Source organism: Stenella coeruleoalba, assembly GCF_951394435.1.
Source record: "Stenella coeruleoalba genome assembly, chromosome: 6".
Classification (NCBI taxonomy): Eukaryota; Metazoa; Chordata; class Mammalia; order Artiodactyla; family Delphinidae; genus Stenella; species Stenella coeruleoalba.
This window is the reverse complement of record NC_137151.1, coordinates 94,073,783-94,096,353: the sequence shown is the minus strand read 5'-3', so window position 1 is coordinate 94,096,353 and position 22,571 is coordinate 94,073,783. Positions and strand designations below refer to the sequence as shown.

The 22,571-nt window shown below is 35.9% G+C and overlaps 1 protein-coding gene across 2 annotated transcripts in view; it reads left to right on the top strand.

The window, feature by feature from the left end:
- Positions 1-22,571, top strand: part of TRAK2 (trafficking kinesin protein 2) — a 70,328-nt gene that overhangs the window by 31,826 nt on the left and 15,931 nt on the right. Inside the window, exons 1-10 of one of the 2 annotated variants that reach the window (XM_079923873.1) lie at positions 6,659-7,287; positions 7,548-7,624; positions 9,326-9,442; positions 10,434-10,643; positions 11,304-11,382; positions 12,838-12,968; positions 13,399-13,473; positions 14,412-14,549; positions 17,017-17,096; positions 17,401-17,598. In XM_079923873.1, coding sequence (XP_079779999.1) covers positions 7,158-7,287; positions 7,548-7,624; positions 9,326-9,442; positions 10,434-10,643; positions 11,304-11,382; positions 12,838-12,968; positions 13,399-13,473; positions 14,412-14,549; positions 17,017-17,096; positions 17,401-17,598 — 1,235 coding nt within the window. In that variant the 5' untranslated portion in view covers positions 6,659-7,157. Of the gene's footprint in view, positions 1-6,658; positions 7,288-7,547; positions 7,625-9,325; positions 9,443-10,433; positions 10,644-11,303; positions 11,383-12,837; positions 12,969-13,398; positions 13,474-14,411; positions 14,550-17,016; positions 17,097-17,400; positions 17,599-22,571 lie in introns of those variants that run through there. The other variant, XM_079923872.1, reaches the window with a different exon arrangement.

The following is a 22,571-nucleotide window of genomic DNA, read 5'->3' as shown; positions in this document are numbered from 1 at the left end:
AAAATGACAAAGTTAAATAGGACACCTTTTTTTTTTTTTTTTTTTTTTTTTTTTTTTTTGCGGTATGCGGGCCTCTCACTGTTGTGGCCTCTCCCGTTGCGGAGCGCGGGCTCAGCGGCCATGGCTCACGGGCCCAGCCGTTCCGCGGCATGTGGGATCTTCCTGGACTGGGGCATGAACCCGTGTCCCCTGCATCGGCAGGCAGACTCTCAGCCACTACGCCACCAGGGAAGCCCCAGTAATCATTCACTTTTAATGGTACTTTCCTATAACCAGATTACTTACTGCTCAGAAAAAGAATTGTAAACATTGTTTAAACTTGAATTAGGAACTCAAATAGAACTGTATTTCTGTCCTCAACAATTCTTTTAATTAGCTGAATATTAAATTAAGGCCCTTAAGGTTTTCTTAACTTCATAGTTTGAGAAGTTACTTGCTTGAGATTTTCTCGAAAATGCTTTTTAAAAGGAACACTATTTTATTTCCATTTCCCTTTGTTCCCTGAGTTTTTAGATTTGTGAGAAAATTTCAAACTGAAATTTCATTGGGATAAATTTAGTTTGTCATTATTCTGATAAAGCAGCATAGAAAGTGCCCCTTAGTTTACATGTTCTTTGTCCTATATGCTGCTGGAGGGGACAGTGAGGGAGACTAGCTAGAAAGATGTCTTAGATCATGATTTAATGGAGTTACTTTTAGGAGGAATTTTAAGTAAAAAGACTGGGAAATAAAAGGTAAACAGATTCTAAACTACTTGGTTTATAGGACTTTACATAAACAAATCATAGTGTTCAAGGGAGCAATTTAAAACTTGAGATTAATAGGATGTTACAAGATCCATACTTCCAAGATCTGGAAAAGTGTCCTATTCCTTTCATCTAATGGTACTATTTTCACTTCAACAATTTGAAAATTAAACTACATATGATACACCTAATATCATGAAGCATAGAAGCTAGGATCATCATCCGTTCACTGATACTTTATCTCTGTACTGTACTTTAATTTCACTGTTATTTTAAAGGTATCAATTCTTTGGGTTTACAGTTCACTCAAATATAAATAAACTTCATTATGAATTTCTATCTTATGAATGTAAAAGATAAGTGATTTACTTTGTTTAGCAAATTGACCAAGATTTTAAAATCACGGGGACTTCTCTGGTGGCACAGTGGTTAAGACTCCTCCTGCCAATGCAGGGGACAAGTGTTCGATCCCTGGTCCAGGAAGATCCCACATGCCATGGAGCAACTAGGCCCGTGCACCACGACTACTGAGCCCTCGTGCTGCAACTACTGAAGCCCGTGCACCTAGAGCCCGTGCTCTGCAACAAGAGAAGCCACCTCAATGAGGAGCCTGCACACCGCAACGAGGAGTAGCCCCCGCTCACCACAACTAGAGAAAGCCTGCACACAGCAATGCAGATCCAACGCAGCCAAAAATAAATAAAAAATTTTTTTAAAAAAAGAACTTTAAAAAGCATGACACAAACCATTCTCTTACCCTTTTCCACAGTTTTCTATCCCCTTGAGATGTCAAGATTTGTGGTTTAGAATAGTTACTACAGACCCCGGCAAGCCATCCTAGGGTTCAGCTCCCTGGTGCTGTTTCAGCCCCTTCTTATCCTGACTTACCTCACATGCCAGTAGATACTCATGCTCATTAAAATGAATTATAACAGCTAATAAAAAGAGGCGGCACAGGCAGAGGCACTTTCTCTCTTATATAACACAAAGAAATTGAAAGAGCCATGAGAAGAAAATAAAGAAATTTGGAAGGAAACATGGGCAAGGTTTTGGGATGGGAACCTATCTCACATGAATAAAAGGACACTGGTTGTTCTTTGAAGCCCCTACCAAACCAGAAAGAGATTGCTCTCAAGTGTTTTATTTTAAAAGTAAACAATGGGTAGGTCCAAAAAAGTAATTCTCTCCTAGTCCCTGCCTTACACACACAAAGTTTAAGATACTCAAAGAATGTTTTGCGTGCAGGGTTTTCTTAATTTTATTAAGAGAGAGCCCCACAGTGACATGGGGCAAGCAGTGCGATCAGATCACACTGTGACAGAAAGTACCATTTATTTGTTCGTGTGAAGGCTAAAAATAGAAACCTGATCTGCCCTTCAGGGTATTTTTTTATTTGGGAGTAAGGGATCACCTGTACCACTTCCTAATGCATAAGAAAAAGGGGGGTGGTTATATAAGTTGTAATTAAGGCATCATTAATTACAAGTACCAAGTGATATTATATGTCATTAATGATGTGTAATAATTACACATCATTAATGACATATAATATCACTTGCTAAAAACACAGATCCTTGTGCTACCATCCCAGATCTACTGATTAAGAAACTCTGGGGGTGGGGCCCGTCTATTTTAACAAGTCCTCCTGATGGTACTGGTGCACACTCAGATTTGAGAAACACTGATCTAAATCTTTGTCACCAAAGCCATATGGCCATTTCACAGTGACATTAATTGGAGAATTTTAGGAATTAGGGAGGGTGTAGAATTTTGCAGAGAAATAGATTGTAGAAATTATTACTTCTGGTTGATAGTTATACTTTTCCTCAACTCTGCCCTTGAAAATCCTTAACCTGTACTGGCAAGAAAGGAAATACAACGGATAATGTTCAGGAAGCATTAACCATAAGTCAAGTTGTAGAGGTTAGCGGATTCATAATTCCTCGCAACCAGTTCCACAGAAGAATTAAGCCATATGCCCTACGACATCTATTGTAGAATGAATTACCTTATCATCTCTACATTATGTAGTAGGTAGGTATTATTTGTCAGAGAATTGAGAACATTGTCACTCAAAGCATTATCTATGGGGCTTAATTCTTGCCTGGAACCCTGTTGAGAAAGGCTGTCCTAGACCGTATATATCACCAGCCTCCTTTTTGTTCTGCCTCAGTTCTTTTGAAGGCAGTTTTTTGTATTGCAGAAATGTTCTCTGTATTATAGTAGCAAGAACCACTTCTTTGGGGTTAAAACCTCAAGACCTGTCCGTAGTTATCAGGAGTTATTCTAGCTTTTACTCTGCCATGTGAAACTGTGTGTTTCATTTTTGTTTTTTGTTGTCTTGCTTTTGTTTTTTGGTGTGGGAGGTTTGGAGAGTGATGAAAGATTAGAAGTCTTTTAAAAATTAGATAATTGGGGTAAAAACTCTAGACCCTGTAAAAGGACATATGAGAACTATTCAAGAACCATCTCATATAAATAACAGGGATATCAAAATGGATTAACATTGGCATTTTCCATCCTGAAAATGATTGGGGGATGGTTGATGTGAAATTACGCAGATATAACATAGAGTAAGAATTAGTGAAGTGCTTATGTATATCTCCCCATGTTTTTCAAGAATATTAGATTCTCCAAATATTAACCAAAAATGTTGAACATTAACTAACAACCTTCAGAAACCAAAAATGTTCTGTACAAATGTTTATTTTCTCCCTGATATATAATTTGTTCTTAGAGAGTTAGAAAGCTCATGTCTGGAAACAAGCAAGGAGCATTGGTAATTTCTGTACCATTTAACATATTTTATTTTAACCTCTGAGAACTGAAGGAAAAATAGTATTTGATAGAATTATAATAAAGTCAGCCTGCTTGGCCCTGAATTCTTGGTTACTACAGTGAAGAATTAGTCTATCGCTTTGGAAGCATTTAATCACAATACTTAAATGCCAAGAGAATACTAAGAGCTTTGCCCTGAGTACTTTTGGAATCATCCCAAGCAGCCTATCTTTATCAGGAGTATTGTGTTAAAGAAGAGAAGACAGAACTGATTAGGCTGCAGAGAGGAATCCTTTGTGTTCCTCTATGCTTTGTGTTCCTCTATGAATTGAGCAGCTCGGTGCAGTTGAGGTGGCCCAGCCTTTGGGGCTTGGTGGTCTATAGACTGTTTCACTTAAAACATAAGAATTGGAGAATTCTGGTTGCATTATCTAACTTCTTTACTGTAATAAATATTTAAGCATTTGAAAATTCATTTTTCCTTTTTGAAACCTCTTAACAAGAGCTGCTACTTTTTGATTGCAATGATAACATTTGTTCTTCATGGAAAATTAGCAAAAAACTGAACAGAAAACAACAGATCAACCATAACCCCCACTCAGAGATAACCACTATTAACCTTTTGATTTATAGCCTTCCAGCCTCTCTCGTGTATAGACATGTATAGAGACACTCACACGTTAAAAACAAAAATGGGGCTTCCCTGGTGACGCAGTGGTTGAGAGCCCGTCTGCCAATGCAAGGCACACGGGTTCGTGCCCCGGTCCGGGAAGATCCCACATGCCACGGAGCAGCTAGGCCGGTGAGCCATGGCCGCTGAGCCTGCGTGTCCGGAGCCTGTGCTCCGCAATGGGAGAGGCCACAACAGTGAGAGGCCCGCATACCCCAAAAATTAAGTAAATAAATAAAATGGTACGTATGTTGTTTTATAACTTATGTTCACAGATAAATACTCTAATATTTCATCAGATAAAAGCCTTTTGATCTTGGTGGGACTGTGATAGAAACAGCAACATGGTGCAAAGAGCCCATTCCCGTCACTGAGAATAAGCAGACCCAAGTTTTTTCTTATGACCTTGTGAGACAGGAGTTGTTATCACCTCATTATTATATTGGCTTTGCCGCTAATAGTTTGCTTTGCTGTCTTGGACATGTCACATAATTCCTCTTAGTCAAGGTTCCTCATATAAGAAAAAGAGATCATTAAACTAGGTAACTTCTTAAGGTTCAGCTTTAAATTGTCAGACTATGACAGATGGTAAGCACTTATGGGAAATATATTTTAGTTTCTCCTCACTAAAACATATTTTATTCTAAACACTTCTTTTCTGTACTACTGTGTCCTTCATTTTCTTTTCCCCTTTCATCATGTGTGACTGGTTCCTCACAGCATTTTATTACATCCTTAATTTACTGGTTTGACTTTAGATTAAATTTGCCACTTCATCTTCAACTCTTATCAGTCGTATAATATAAGCCATGTCATGTATTTTTTAAATTAGTTGTATAAAAACTGTTTTTAACTGAGTCTCCAGGATTGCTGGTTCTTGCTTTGAGTGTTAACCCTGGATCAGTAGTTTCCATCCCTAGCTTCACGTCAGAACATCTGGCATATTTTACGTACTACCTGTGCCCTGGACTTCCTCCAAATGAATTAAATTAGAATCTGGAGTTGAGACCCACTGCCCTGCATTACATTTGTTTTTGCAACCATTGGCTAGTTTTCTGTAGTTTAGAGTGTAGATATATTGACTTGATTTTTTTCCCGTGTATTATTTGAGACAAGCAGTAGAAGAGACCACACACTGTTAGTATCTGCCTTAATTTTTAATCCTTTGTTCCTGCTATGCTACCAACTTAAACTGTGAAGATTCCTGGCCCAAAAGCCTATTTCCCTTATCCCTGAGGTTAAATTATAGTTTAATTTATACTAATAAGTAAAAATTCTCTACTTGTAAATAAAAATTCTTTGGGAGTAAAAATGTTTCTTTCTAGTGTTTTTGTTGTTGTTGTTTTTAGTTTTCTTATTTTCAATTTAAAACTTTTTCAGCTATCTCCTAACACTATCAACCCAACACTTTGTTTTACTTTTAACTAGAAGTAAGACTATCATTAATAATTAAGGTCTGGGTAATTCCCAGTTTCATATTTTTTAATTTTTTTTTTAATATTTATTTATTTATTTATTTTGGTTGCGCCGGGTCTTAGTTGCAGCAGGTAGGCTCCTTAGTTGCGGCTCATGGGCTCCTTAGTTATGTCACATGTGCTCCTTAGTTGTGGCCAGCAGGCTCCTTAGTTGTGCATGCACATGGGATCTAGTTCCCTGACCAGGGATCGAACCTGCGTCCCCTACATTGGAAGGCAGATTCTTAACCACTGCGCCACCAGGCAAGTCCCAATTCCCAGTTTCATTTTAAGCAGTGGTGCTAAGAAGAAAAATTAAAAGCTCAGATTAAAGTAAAACCTATCTAATGGTGTCTTTTGAGCAACCTTAAGTGTTAAGATGGGACTAAAAAAGTATAGATGACTTAAATCATAGTTTCTGCTGCCAACTCAGTGCATTATTTACAGAGAATTTTAAATCAGGGCTGTCTCATACATACCAGTTGTGTTTAAAGAGTATAGCTGTAAATAGTTACATGATAACTTAGCAGTTTACTAAATACTACTTAGTAGATTATCATATTTGAACCTCCTAATGACCTTGTGAGAGGTTATCAGCTTCATATTATAAATGTGGAATCTGAATCTCAGAATGGGTAAGTGACTTGTTCAAGCTCACTCAAATATGTGAATTCAGCTTTTCTGCTTCAAACCTCTGATTTTTCACACTTCAAGGCAAACTAATTTTAAAAGCAGTCTAAGTCAAACACAAGTCTGTTTCATGTAATGCACTCCAAAGTCAAAAGATCCCTCTTTTATTATGCATCATTACCTTAAAAAGGTATTGCTTATTGTGATTGTGGAATCATTAGGATCATATCTGTTCTTTTCTTTGGAGCTAAATTAGTCAAGTGCAGTTCCTGAATTTATGGAGTGCCAGAAATAATGGGTTTGAGTTATGCAAGGAATACTGTAGTACACAGTTTAGTTTATAGCAAAGGCCTACATATGATGAAGCTTATCATAAAGAAAAAGGATTTTTAATTAAGCTAAAAAGTGTTATGGTTCATAATAGAATTACAAGAAGTCCTACAAGTCCTATTCCTTGTTTATTGATATTAGCTCACATGACAGGTTATCATAGATGTTCAAGATAATCACAACAGAATTCTAATTAAATTCCTTTATACATAACTCCTCGTGAACTCGCCCCTCAATAACTTTAATTTAGATTAGGATGTAAAACAATTGGTGGTTCAGTTCATTCTCCAGTCCCACATTCTCTAGTGTGAGTGAACCAAAGTTCCAATCTTTTCTTTAAATTAATTAATTAATTAATTTTTTTTTTTTTTTTGGCTGCATTGGGTCTTCAATGCTGCGCACGGGCTTCCTCTAGTTGTGGCGAGCGGGGGCTACTCTTCACTGTGGTACACAGGCTTCTCACTGCGGTGGCTTCTCTTGTTGCAGAGCATGGGCTCTAGGCGCACGAGCTTTAGTAGTTGTGGCACACGGGCTTAGTTGCTCTGCGGCATGTGGGATCTTCCTGGACCAGAGCTCGAACCCATGTACCCTGCATTGGCAGGTGGATTCTTAACCACTGCGTTACCAGGGAAGTCCCCAAAGTTCCAGTCTTACCAAGGGAAGAGGAGACAGTCAGGAGGTAGCTGCCTCGTGATCATTTGATACTTTCTTAATTTATTGTATGATGTACATTTTGTTTGTAGTAATTGGTCTGTTTCCTGAGTGTCTAACACATGAAATATTTCTTTCCCTTTTCTTTTTTCACCTATTTTTTTATTCTGAATGGCTTTTTGTAAAAGCCCGGGTTGTTTGTTGTGTTGTTATCTTTCAATTCTTATGACTGTTTAAAACTTTGTGTTATTTCTATATCCTATAAACTGTTGTTTTTAACTATCTTAGTTCTAGGCACAGACAGGGTGGAGCAGATGACCAAAACTTACAATGACATCGACATGGTTACACATCTCCTGGCAGAGGTAGGAATATGTCTTTTTTTTCTCCAGTACAAAAAGCTAAAACTTAAAGATCATTTAGAATCTATCAAATTTGCATATCAATGAAAAATGATGATGTTTTTGCTCTAGGTTGTTCTGTATAAGGTTGTTACAGATAGAACAACTGGCATACCAACTGGCATTCCAAAGAAGATGGCTCCTGAAGTTTATTGTTATGAAATTGTAGAGGGCTTAATTTTTTGTTGTTGTGTTATAATGGTGCTGGCTGGCTTCTCTGTCCTAGAAAAGCAATCTTTTAAAAAAAATTTTTTTAAATAAATCCTTGGTGTCACTCACCCTGAAAACAGAGCTGCCCATTCAAGAAGCAGCTCCTAGGGAGGGTGGGAGGGAGGGAGACGCAAGAGGGAAGGGATATGGGAACATATGTATATGTATAACTGATTCACTTTGTTATAAAGCAGAAACTAACACACCATTGTAAAGCAATTGTACCCCAATAAAGATGTTAAAAAAAAAAAAAAAAGAAGCAGCTCCATTGCAAATCAACACCAATAGTTTGAAGCATCTTCCCTTTTCTACTTTTATTCAGGCTATTATTTGAGCTCACTTTGTCCATGACATTTTTAGTGTGTATAGTATATCTCTTCGAAGTGGCGGTCAAGAGGTCTCTCCCTATGCTTCAATTTCAGTTGATCTGATGGAAATTTCAGTCTTTCTCTTTGAAGTACCCTTCTCCCCATATGCCCCCCTAACCCCCAGCAGCTCCCCAGAATGATTTTGTGTATGCCACTTAGCCTATGTTGAAAATGAGGTAAGTGGGCCTTGAAAGTTTGGAGATAATCCATCCACCTGTTTTCATGTTGCTGTGGACCAAAAAAATAGAAGCATAATTTTATTTACAGTGATTAATGTAAGTGGAACCCATTCTCATATACTATAAGGCACTCAGATGTATATTGATAGTTTTCCACCTTACAGAATACAATCCTCACCACCACCATGTCGAGGATTCCTATGCCTTGCTAAGTATCACCATCTACCCAGAAAGAGTAACTCTTGCCTTGCTTGACTTTTCTATAGGCTTCCCTGCATCATTACCACCAATTTCTTCAGACTCCCTTCTTTTCTACACTCTAAGAAGAACCCTATAGCCTCAAAATGTCCAGTCTATTATATCCCCTATTTTATTTCACATCATGATTCTTATACCAGTAGACAATAGGGCTCTTGATTATGCTTTCCTCTAAGTCTCTGGCTCTGAATGCATATAAGCTTTGCCCTAATTGGAACTGTATTCAACCTGCCTACTGTATCATTACCATGCTTAATAGACAAATGCATTCAACAAATATTTATTTGGCTTTTACTGTGTGTCAGGCCCTGTCCCCATTTTTAAAGACTATATTGATTTTGTAAGTCCCTAAAGTCATAAGTTGAAAGGTTGGGTTGCTCTATCCTAATTAATGGGGTGATCAGTAAACCTCACTTGATATCAAGAAATGCCCTCTTGCATTTATAACTGTGGTGGTCATCCATTTGACTAATGTATACTAAACATCATTTGTGTGTCAGGCCCTGTATTCATTTGCAATATCTGGGCATTAAAATGGATCTTGATGCTTTCTAGGACATTGCTTTTGAGCTTAGCAAAAATGACTGCAGAATTTTAAACTACCACTTAATTTTGTTTGTACTCAAAAGATGTGTTTGGTATTTTAACAGAGGGATCGTGATCTGGAGCTAGCTGCTCGAATTGGACAAGCTCTCTTAAAGCGGAACCATGCCTTGTCTGAGCACAATGAAGCCCTCGAGGAGCAACTGGGACAAGCCTTTGATCAAGTAAGTCTTGGATCAAGTATCTGCAGCATGAAGCAATTAGGTCTTGGGAAATGGAGAATTTATTTTCCTGGGTGTCCCTGAAGTGATGACAATAGTATCCATTAAACTAACCAGTAGAGAAATGAAGTGTTATTGTACAGAGGAGTACTCAGTGACTCTACCTTAGTCTATATAAAAGCTTGTATTCAGTACCTGCAGTACTTGTGGCATCCTGCTTAGATTCTAACACTTTATCCTTACTCCTTCCTGTAGACTTTTTGTGTGATCTTATCTTAAATTTATTTTTTAAAAATGTACCCCCAAATAATAGATACCCAAAGGAAGTATCTTTATTCAGAAACCCAAACAAAAGGAGAAAAGGAAAAGAAATTTGTGAAACTATATTTATCCCATAGCAATAAATATTTTTAGTGAGAACTGATTTATTATTAATTTGAATGGTTACATTTTAAATCTTCCATAATTTGTTATTATCTGGTTTCATTTATATTTTATAAATCATCATATTTAATAACATTCAAGTCTTTGTGTTAAAAGTACTTATTCCCTAGAACTAAAGTTGGGAAGTCATGTATAGTTATGCAGCTTAAAAAATACAAACCTTTAGGATGAGAATTTGAAGTAAGGTTCTATTCTGATATTTTGAAGTTTCTTCCATTTTGTTTTGTTTTGAATTGTGAATGTATCATCTTATGTGAAATTTTCCTCCTATATTCCCATTATATAGAATATGGAAATTGGCTTTTCTTTTCACCTAGTATAGAAAAAGCTGTATTTGTTGAGTTAATGCTCTAAAATTATAGCTTAGGAAGTATCTGAGGTTTGTTACTCTCTTTGTAGCCCTTGTTACTTTAGTCAGTAAAACCTAACAGCTGATTTTATGACTTTGTTGTATGGTGAGAAACAATTGCTCCGTGAATTAGAAGCTATATTACTTGTAAATAATGCAAAATAAAGACCATCTTGTAAATCAAACCCTTTTGATGTACAGGTTAATCAACTGCAGCATGAGCTGTCCAAGAAAGATGAGTTACTTCGGGTTGTCTCCATTGCTTCTGAAGAGAGTGAAACTGATTCCAGCTGCTCTACACCTCTTCGCTTCAATGAGTCCTTTAGCTTATCTCAAGGTTTGCTGCAGTTGGACATGCTGCAAGAAAAGCTCAAGGAACTGGAAGAAGAGAATATGGTTCTTCGATCCAAGGTACAGTCAACTTAATTCTCACTCTCCTTTACCTTAAAGGCTATAAGGTTTAGGTCCAGGTAGTATTGAGGTGAAATATGGCATAACTAATGACTTGCTATTGACATTCCAGTGAGGGGGGGCGGTGACAGCCAAGGCACAGGTGCTTGCCCTCCATTGTTACTTAGATCCCCCTGAAAAGTGGATAATAGCAAGCTGACAGGTGGAATAGAGAAAGGCACAGCATAGAATATATAGCTTGTGGAGTTTACACAAATAACTAAATAATTACAACTAAGTTAAGAACTATATTGGAAAACTACAGTGTTTCATGAGCTTATATAATGGGGGGTTGGGGAATGGATCAAAGAAGTCCTACTTAAACATGTGACATTTTAGCTGAGGCTAAGGGTTAGCCTATCAGAGATATATGTAGTGGAGGGGAGGGGTTGGGGTGGGGATGCTTAGACATGTGCAAAGGCCCTGAGAGGAATAAGGGGGAGATATTTGTCATGTCCTTTTCCATGGTCTTTATTTTATGATAAAGCTTTATGAGTTTTTGTTTTCCTTTGTAAGTGATGAACTTTTATCTTTAAATAAGTAGTAAAGATTTTTTTAGTTAATACTATAAAATCATTAGAAGATAATATCACATACTGATTTATTTTTTTTTTCTTGAAGGCTTGTCACATAAAGACAGAAACGATTACCTATGAAGAGAAGGAACAACAGCTTGTCAGTGATTGTGTTAAAGAACTTCGTAAGTTAATGTATTCTGTTTTATAGCCTTTGGGCAGTTCTTTGGCAGGATATCACTAACTCAGAAATTAGGTCAATGGTTTCAACAGAAGCATCTCAAGAAACAATTTTAAATAATTGCTGAAAATCTTGGAATATCACATTGAGCCCACAACTCTAAATAAAGTACCATATGTACTTTTAAGAAGTATCTTTGTTTCAAATTGTCATCATCATTAAAGAAAGACCTATATTTCTACCCATTATAGCATGTTAGAATGAAAGTAACCATAGCTCTTATTTTGTTGATGAGGAAATAGTCCTATAGAGAATATGATTTGCCAAAGTCAGAAAACTGATGAGTAGCAAATCTAGGGCTTAAATGATGGTGTAAAACGTAACACTCAATGAGTATTTGTTAAATGCCAGCTCTGTGTCTATAAAGGAATAAATTTTACTTTCTTGTATTGTTACCTAAAATTTTTAAAAGTAAATCAGTTGGAAAAAGATCAGCTTTACTAGAGAAAAAATTTTAATCTCTTTTTAAATATTGATATATATAGCCTTTTATGTTGAAAGAAAAGGTATGATAACAACATATCAGATCATTTGAGCTGTGGGCTTCAGAATGTGGTACCTTGCACAGAATATTAGAGAACCAGAGTAATGTAAATTGAATCTTCTCCATCAACACTATCATTACCCACCTTTTACACTTTAAAAACAAAAAGCAATGACTTACCTAAGAGCTTATTCTGGTCTCCTGTCTCCTTATTGCCATCCTTTGAATTGCTATAGACTTTCCATCGATTTAAAAATAGTTTTATATAACACTTAGAAATAACTTTGCCACTTGGGTTTAGATGTCAAAATTTTTATATGAAACAAAGATTTATTTCCCCAGTGGAATTCTAAAGCATGCAAGAATGCTGCATTGTAAGAATTGCTTTAGAGGCCCTACTCAGTTTGCTGGGTATCCCAGAAAGTCTCTCCTACAGAAGCATCTCAGTAGCTTTTACAGATTGTGACTGTTCCATTCTGGAAATATTCCTTTGTTAGATTTGTTAAGTTTGATTTTCATTTCTTTTGGGATCTTATTTACATTCCTGAAGAGTTTTCAAAGACATAAATGTCTTGGCCCTTGCAAAGATATATAATTCACCTATCTCTTTTCAGCCTTCTTGTCCTTCATAAAGAAAAAGATTGAGGCAGAATCTTCAGCTTGCTTGCCTTTACAAGTTATCTCTTTTTAGCTTCAGTGCCTCCTATTAAATTCCCAGCATTAGTCTATTTCAGAAGAATCTTTAATTTTCTCTATTGGGTTATCCGGGTTTATTATTTTAAATTTATGTTAGAGAAAAAGCAATTCGCGATAGTCCAGTGCTTGTTACAAAACAGGATTTGGCCCACAGGCCATAGTTTACCAACCTCTGCCCTACATTTATATTAATTTTAAGTTTTTTATTTTGTTTTCCAGGTGAAACAAATGCTCAGATGTCCAGAATGACTGAAGAATTGTCTGGGAAGAGTGATGAACTGATTCGTTACCAAGAAGAGATTTCCTCTCTCTTGTCTCAGATTGTAGATCTTCAGCACAAACTTAAAGAAGTAGGTTCATTCATTCAACAGATGTTTGTTAAGCACTGACCTAGTACTATGCACTCTGCTAAGTGCTAGATACATTAAGCAAAAGAAACATAGTCCCCACCCTTTTACATTGCTTTAGTCTGATTGCTGTTTTAGTCTTCTGTCATGAAATATCATGAATAACTACTTTCAAATCACTATTTCTTTCCATAAAATGGATTTTCCTCAGAAAGTTGTGATGTGAACTACTGATTCATGCTCATCGTCCTCTGAACACCTTGATGGATTTTGTATTCTGCCCATTTTATTGCACTTATTTGGCTTTTGAAAGGTTATCTTTTGATAATCCTCTGGACTATATCCCTGAAATACGTCTTAAGATGTCTTAAAAAGAGAGTAACCTGTATTTTACATGGGAAGGCTTCACATGTCTCTTTTAATATGTTGTTAGCATGTGATTGAGAAGGAAGAGCTGAGACTTCACCTCCAAGCTTCCAAAGATGCCCAAAGACAACTGACGATGGAGGTAATGAAATCTTCCTTTATCTTGTGCTATATGGGAGGGGAGGAATGAATAGTTCCTTTCTTCTTTGTGAATAAGAATGGCTAAAGGTGATAAACAGATTTAAAACAACAGAAGATTAAGCTGAAAATTATGAGATCTAAGAAGTAAAGCTTTTTAAAGATGCTGTCTCTAAAATAATAGTAACAAGACAACATCCTTCTTGATTAATAGGAAAACCTTGAGTTTATAAGATTCTTTAGGAATATATGACCGTTTTACAAGTCTATATTAACTAACCCAACAGTTTTTAAAATAAGATAATCTGCATTTTTTAATAAGCACCCCTAGCCCTATTGATGCTGATGATCTAGCCCACATAACACACTTGAAGAAATTTTTGAAGTTAAAGTGTTCTCTGAAAATTATGTACTCTTTTAACGTGCTTGTGTATCTAACTATAAGAAAAATTTTGAAACAAGGGAGAAGAAACTACTTGTTTAGGATGATTGAGCACCCTGACATCTTATTAAATACTTTGTAGACTTGATCTTGTCATTTACAGACTTCATAGTTCATTCATGTTCATTATGTTTAAAAATATACATTATCTAATATTCCACTAAACTAACTAGACCATAGCTATTATACTTCCTCTATAAGTTTTTTTTTTTAAGGATAGGAAGCATTAAATATTGAATTGACAGTTATGGTTGTCTCAGCTACATTTCACGTTTTTAGGAAATCATGCATATATATAATTCTGGCCAAGACACCGCTAAATCTGGCAGCTTGAAATATATATACTTTCCTTGCTTAGTCTGTTTCAGTGTCTTTGTCTTAAATTTAAATTCATAAAATTAGTCCTCTGGATAAAATTTAAATTTATCCCAATGGGATTTTTTCCCCATTGTCATTTTGAGAATATAATAAGGAACACTAATTGCCATCCTATCTTTCAGCTGCATGAGTTACAAGACAGGAATATGGAGTGTCTGGGAATGTTACATGAATCGCAAGAAGAAATAAAGGAACTTCGGAATAGATCTGGCCCTGCTGCTCATCTCTACTTCGCCCAGCCATACGGAGTTTTTTCTGGGGTAAGGAACTGAGAAAGAAACTTGAGATTAGATGGTCCTGAGAATAATATGGTTTCTAATGGTGTAAAGCATCTTGAGAAGAGGTAACATGGTTTGTCCTTGTTGATTGAATTTAATTATTGATTTAGGCCTTCATTTGCATATCTGTATCTACCTTAATAGTCTTTATTTATTGTAGCCTTCCTTCTAACAGTTGACCTTCCAGATTTATTGTATGAGATGAACCCTAAGGAAATTAAGTTTAGGTCTGTGTCCCATAGAGTTACTTAAACTTCAGTCATCCTCCTTACCCTAATCCCACCACATACCACTTATTCAAATAGTGCTCTGAACATTTAAAACCTCTTTTAACAGATCTTGAGTTTCTTGCTATATTTAACTTCAGTTAGAGTGTAAGTCCCATGAGAGCAGGAATCATTATTGATTTGATTCCTCAATAAACAATCTTTTTTTTTGAAATAAAGAAATTAATGAAAACTTCTGAGTTTATGCCCAAATTTGTAATGTTGGTTCAAAGAGTTATTTTAATAATCTAGCTCTTAAACACTTGCAATCCTATGAAAATTTTTAAAAGACTGAAACTATAAATTATAATAGATTTTCTAGAGACTATTGGGACAGAATATTTTTTAATTTTGAGGTAATTTTAAACTTAGGATAACGTTCCAACAATAGTACAAAAAACTCATATATCCTTCATCTAGATTTCTCAAATTTAATATTTTACTACATTTGTCATATTGTTCTCTTATTTTTTCTGGACCATTTAACAGTAAGTTGCAGATAACCCTATTACCCCTTAATAATTCTGTGTGTATTTATTAAAAACAAGGATACTCTCAAGGACATTCTCCTACATGACAACACATAACCATCAACTTCTGGATATTGACATTGATACAATACTATCTCTGTCTCATCCACAGAACCATTTAAATTTTGCCAGTTGTCCCAACAGTGTCCTTTGAAGAATACATTGCATTTGGTTGTTTCAATCGGGGACAGTTCTTCTGTCTTTGTTTTGTCCTTCATGACCTTTGTAGAATGTCCTCAGTTTGGGTTTGTCTGTTGTTTCCCCACAATTAGATTTAGGTAATGCCATGTTCTTCTCAGAACATTGTATTACAAGGCACACATTGTCTCTTTTTCCCATTGCTGATGATATTAATTAACTTTGATCGCTTGGTTAAGGTAGTATCTGCCAGTTTTTTCCATTGTAAAGTTAATCATTGTTAATAGTTAATTGAATTAATGTTACTAAATTAACTTTGCATTGATGAAAATTGTCAGATACTACCTTAACCAAGTGATCAAAATTACTATTTTGGGGGTGATACTTTGAGACTGTTTAAATATTCTGTTCCTCACCACTAGTTTTAGCACCCATTGATGGGGATGTATCTGACTCAGTTATTACTATGATAATTGCCAATGGTGACTTTTTAATTCCATCATTTTTTCAACTTTTTTTAATTGGCATTCTTTTATAAGTTAGAGCTTTTCTGTATCATTTATTTATTCATTTGTTCATTTGGTTATGTCAGTATAGACTCAGGGATTCCTATTTTAATCAGTGGATTATAATCCATTATTACTGTTTTTTATTTTGATACTTAAATTGTCCAAGATATGACCAGTGGGATCTCCTTCAAGCTTCTCTTGCCCTTTCCCTGGCCCAGTCCTGGGATCAGCCATTCTCCAAGGAGCTCTGGTTATTTTTAATGAGAAATGATATTTAGAATCCAAAATCTGGGTGCTAGGTATCCAATGCCACTAGAGTACCATTGCTTTGAGGTCCCCTCAACAGATAGAGCTAGGAAATATGTGTAGGTTCATATACACCCACATAAACACATCTATATCTATCTTTACATTCATACCTATGTTTATACGTATATTTAAAATCATGAGTTCACACCAGTACCTCCAATTCTAGTCATTGTTAGCACAGCCCCACTGAGCATGACTCCCATGCTAGTTGAATCTTCATCCCTGACCAGGGGAAGGGGAAGCTTACTTATTTTTCTTTTAACAATTTTTTATATTATAAAAGCTTTACATGTTTATTATAGAAAAGTTAGAAATTACAGAGAAGCAAAAAGAAATTGCTAAATACCATCAAATCGTGACCTCCACAGAATCACTATTAACATCTTGGTTTATAGGCTTTCAAACCTTTTATTTTTGTGTGTCTGCATATGTAATACTTTTATTTATCATAATTGGTTTTTCCCACTGCTTTCTTGTAAAAATATATCATGAAAAAGTAGTTGGTTCTTGTTTAAAAGTTACATTTCCAGAATGTCTCTTTTCTTCCCCTGCATTTTAGCCTGTGAATGTTTTCTTTTATTATAACACCGAAAGTATTGGATTCTGGAAACTCCGTTAAATAATTTAAAGATAGTTTATTTCTCCTAACAGGCTTCTTAGATAATAACTGTTAGTAACATCAAACTCTTTTTCTTAGGAATCTCTGGCGGCTGAGATTGAGGGGACCATGCGTAAGAAGTTGAGTTTGGATGAGGAATCTTCTCTCTTTAAACAAAAGTAAGTTCAGATCACATGTGTTGTTACTCAACCATTGGGATGGAAATTAAACAGAAGCCACAATCCATAGTGATTGGTATTATGGGATTCAGTAGTAAATCTGCTTACTATTCAGTTTTTCCCTCGTAGTGCTTGCATCTGTGAGAGCATTCTCTTGTTCTGAAATTTATTTTCTAATAATTTCTCCAAAACTTCAGATGCTCTTCAGGGTGGCTTTATTTTTAATTAACTACACTTTCATGTCTCTTTTCTAAAGCATTCCAGTGGTAGGCAGTGGCAATAATGAACACTTCTCTTTTGACAGAGCCCAACAAAAACGGGTATTTGATACTGTCAAGGTTGCCAATGACACACGGGGCTGCTCTGTCCCATTCCCAGCTCTGCTACCCATTCCAGGCTCCAACCGTTCAAGTGTCATCATGACAGCAAAACCTTTTGAATCTGGTTTACAACAAACAGAGGACAAAACAATCCAGAAGAGTAACTTGGAGGAAGATCCAGGGTAAGAAACATAGATTCACACACTCAAATTCCAGCATTGCTCTGTGCTGTCCCAAGGAAGTTCTGGAACTGTCAGTTTTCATTCAGTAATGATTCCCTGTATCATTATTTGTTAGATCATTGGAGTGAAAAAGTTTAATTAAGTGTATTCAAAATGGAGTTTTCATTGAACTATAAAATTCTTTACTACTTTCGTCTCTGGTTTGGCAAAATTTGAGTCTAAATCTTTGTGTTCAAAGTCAAATTTGTTTGAATCTGTTTGGTCATTGGCAGTTATGCATAGCATTACATGACACTTTCTCATAACCCATGGTCCTAATTTCAGTTGCCTTGGTGCCATTAGGATAAGCAATAATCTGGAATACCTATTGAGGAAAACTAGGTTGCTCTTAATTTCCTATTTGTTTAAATATAGATTTTTTTTCTGCTTTTTATTAATTCAGTTCATTGAATTTTGTATAACTATAAATTAAAGAGAATGACTGGAAAGTCAGCTGAAAGTTTTTGGAAATTAGATGTTTGGCATCTGAGGGAAGTCTCTCTTAATGCAGAAACCCATTACCTTGGGTTTTCAATTGTATTGCCTGGTTTTAGGGGTAGATTCTATACACACAATAGCTTGATGTTTCAATACTACCTCATTGTACACAGTTACCTTAGGAAAAGATCTAACAAACAGATCTGTGTGAATTCACACATGGAATAACTAAAGCTTGGCTTGCTACTCTTTCTTTTGGTATCAGTTGTAAGATACCGCCAATTTTTTAAATGTTAATAAGTGAAAAACTGTGTATTGCAGAACTGTGAAAGTGCGGTATTTACAGATCTTGTTGGTTTCTTTTAAATGTTTGTAATATTCATAGAGGATTCTATGGCCTAAAGTAAATTTGTTCACATTTTAATATTTTTGAAATTGTTTATCTTTTGCAGCTAATGACATGTCATAGTTTAATGGGTAGCATTTTTTTCTTTCTTAGTACATAAAATAATGGTACCTCTTGCCTTCAATGGTATTATAGATTCAGTGAAATATAATAATATTTAGTTTTTTTTTTTTAACATCTTTATTGGGGTATAATTGCTTTACAATGGTGTGTTAGTTTCTGCTTTATAACAAAGTGGATCAGTTATACATATACATATGTTCCCATATCTCTTCCCTCTTGCGTCTCCCTCCCTCCCATCCTCCCTATCCCACCCCTCCAGGCTGTCACAAAGCACCGAGCCAATATCCCTGTGCCATGCGGCTGCTTCCCACTAGCTATCTACCTTACTACGTTTGTTAGTGTGTATATGTCCATGACTCTCTCTCGCCCTGTCACAGCTCACCCTTCCCCCTCCTCATAACCTCAAGTCCGTTCTCTAGGAGGTCTGCGTCTTTATTCCTGCCTTACCCCTAGTTTCTTCATGACATTTTTTTTTTCTTAAATTCCATATATATGTGTTAGCATACGGTATTTGTCTTTTTCTTTCTGACTTACTTCACTCTGTATGACAGACTCTAGGTCTATCCACCTCATTACAAATAGCTCAATTTCATTTCTTTTTATGGCTGAGTAATATTCCATTGTATATATGTGCCACATCTTCTTTTTCCATTCATCCGATGATGGGCACTTAGGTTGTTTCCATCTCCGGGCTATTGTAAATAGAGCTGCAATGAACATTGTGGTACATGACTCTTTTTGAATTTCGGTTTTCTCAGGGTATATGCCCAGTAGTGGGATTGCTGGGTCATATGGTAGTTCTATTTGTAGTTTTTTAAGGAACCTCCATACTGTTCTCCACAGTGGCTGTATCAATTTACATTCCCACCAGCAGTGCAAGAGTGTTCCCTTTTCTCCACACCCTCTCCAGCATTTATTGTTTCTAGATTTTTTGATGATGGCCATTCTGACTGGTGTGAGATGATATCTCATTGTAGTTTTGATTTGCATTTCATTAATGATTACTGATGTTGAGCATTCTTTCATGTGTTTGTTGGCAGTCTGTATATCTTCTTTGGAGAAATGTCGACTTAGGTCTTCTGCCCATTTTTGGATTGGGTTGTTTTTTTGTTATTGAGCTGCATGAGCTGCTTGTAAATTTTGGAGATTAATCCTTTGTCAGTTGCTTCATTTGCAAATATTTTCTCCCATTCTGATGGTTGTCTTTTGGTCTTCTTTATGGTTTCCTTTGCTGTGCAAAAGCTTTGAAGTTTCATTAGGTCCCATTTGTTTATTTTTGTTTTTATTTCCATTACTCTAGGAGGTGGGACAGAAAGGATCTTGCTGTGATTTATGTCATAGAGTGTTCTGCCTATGTTTTCCTCTAAGAGTTTGATAGTTTCTGGCCTTATATTTAGGTCTTTAATCCATTTTGAGCTTATTTTTGTGTATGGTGTTAGGGAGTGATCTAATCTCATACTTTTACATGTACCTGTTCAGTTTTCCCAGCACCACTTATTGAAGAGGCTCCTTTCTCTACACTACATTCCTGCCACCTTTATCAAAGATAAGGTGTCCATATGTGCGTGGGTTTATCTCTGGGCTTTCTATCCTGTTCCATTGATCTATCTTTCTGTTTTTGTGCCAGTACCATACCGTCTTGATAACTGTAGCTTTGTAGTATAGTCTGAAGTCAGGGAGCCTGATTCCTCCAGTTCCTTTTTTCATTCTCAAGATTGCTTTGGCTATTCGGGGTCTTTTGTGTTTCCATACAAATTGCAAAATTTTTTGTTCTAGTTCTGTGAAAAATGCCAGTGGTAGTTTGATAGGGATTGCATTGAATCTATAGATTGCTTTGGGTAGTAGAGTCATTTTCACAATGTTGATTCTTCCAATCCAAGAACATGGTGTATCTCTCCATCTATTTGTATCATCTTTAATTTCTTTCATCAGTGTCTTATAATTTTCTGCATACAGGTCTTTTGTCTCCTTAGGTAGGTTTATTCCTAGATATTTTATTCTTTTTGTTGCAATGGTAAATGGGAGTGTTTTCTTGATTTCACTTTCAGATTTTTCATCATTAGTATATAGGAATGCCAGAGATTTCTGTGCATTAATTTTGTATCCGGCCACTTTACCAAATTCATTGATTAGCTCTAGTAGTTTTCTGGTAGCATCTTTAGGATTCTCTATGTATAGGATCATGTCATCTGCAAACAGTGACAGCTTTACTTCTTCTTTTCCGATTTGGATTCCTTTTATTTCCTTTTCTTCTCTGATTGCTGTCGCTAAAACTTCCAAAACTATGTTGAATAAGAGTGGTGAGAGTGGACAACCTTGTCTTGTTCCTGATCTTAGTGGAAATGCTTTCAGTTTTTCACCATTGAGGATGATGTTTGCTGTGGGCTTGTCATATATGGCCTTTATTATGTTGAGGAAAGTTCCCTCTATGCCTACTTTCTGCAGGGTTTTTATCATAAATTGGTGTTGAATTTTGTCAAAAGCTTTCTCTGCATCTATTGAGATGATCATATGGTTTTTCTCCTTCAATTTGTTAATATGGTTTATCACATTGATAGATTTGCATATATTGAAAAATCCTTGCATTCCTGGAATAAACCCCACTTGATCATGGTGTATGATCCTTTTAATGTGCTGTTGGATTCTGTTTGCTAGTATTTTGTTGAGGATATTGCATCTATGTTCATCAGTGATATTGGCCTGTAGTTTTCTTTCTTTGTGACATCCTTGTCTGCTTTTGGTATCAAGGTGATGGTGGCCTCGTAGAAGGAGTTTGGGAGTGTTCCTTCCTCTGCTATATTTTGGAAGAGTTTGAGAAGGATAAGTGTTAGCTCTTCTCTAAATGTTTGATAGAATTCGCCTGTGAAGCCATCTGGTCCTGGGCTTTTGTTTGTTGGAAGATTTTTAATCACAGTTTCAATTTCAGTGCTTGTGATTGGTCTGTTCATATTTTCTATTTCTTCCTGATTCAGTCTTGGCAGGTTGTTTCTAAGAATTTGTGCATTTCTTCCAGATTGTCCATTTTATTGGCATAGAGTTGCTTGTAGTAATCTCTCATGATCTCTTTTATTTCTGCAGTGTCAGTTGTTACCTCTCCTTTTTCATTTCTAATTCTATTGATTTGAGTCTTCTTCCTTTTTTTCTTGATGAGTCTGGCTAGTGGTTTATCTATTTTGTTTATCTTCTCAAAGAACCAGCTTTTAGTTTTATTGATCTTTGCTATTGTTTCCTCCATTTCTTTTTCATTTATTTCTGATTTTTATGATTTCTTTCCTTCTGCTAGCTTTGGGGTTTTTTTGTTCTTCTTTCTCTAATTGCTTGAGGTGCAAGGTTAGATTGTTTATTCTAGATGTTTCCTGCTTCTTAAGGTGGGCTTGTATTGCTATAAACTTCCCTCTTAGAACTGCTTTTGCTGCATCCCATAGATTTTGGGTCGTTGTGTCTCCATTGTCATTTGTTTCTAGGTATTTTTTGATTTCCTCTTTGATTTCTTCAGTGATCACTTCATTATTAAGTAGTGTATTGTTTAGTCTCCATGTGTTTGTAATTTTTACAGATCTTTTCCTGTAATTGATATCTAGTCTCATGGCGTTGTGGTCAGAAAAGATACTTGATACAATTTCAATTTTCTTAAATTTACCAAGGCTTGATTTGTGACCCAAGATATGATCTATCCTGGAGAATGTTCCATGAGCACTTGAGAAAAATTCCATTTTGGATGGAATGTCCTATAAATATCAATTAAGTCCATCTTGTTTAATGTATCATTTAAAGCTTGTGTTTCCTTATTTATTTTCATTTTGGATGATCTGTCCATTGGTGAAAGTGGGGTGTTAAAGTCCCCTACTATGAATGTGTTACTGTCGATTTCCCCTTTTATGGTTGTCAGTATTTGCCTTATATATTGAGGTGCACCTATGTTGGGTGCATAAATATTTACAATTGTTATATCTTCCTCTTGGATCGATCCCTTGATCATTATGTAGTGTCCTTCTTTGTCTCTTCTAATAGTCTTTGTTTTAAAGTC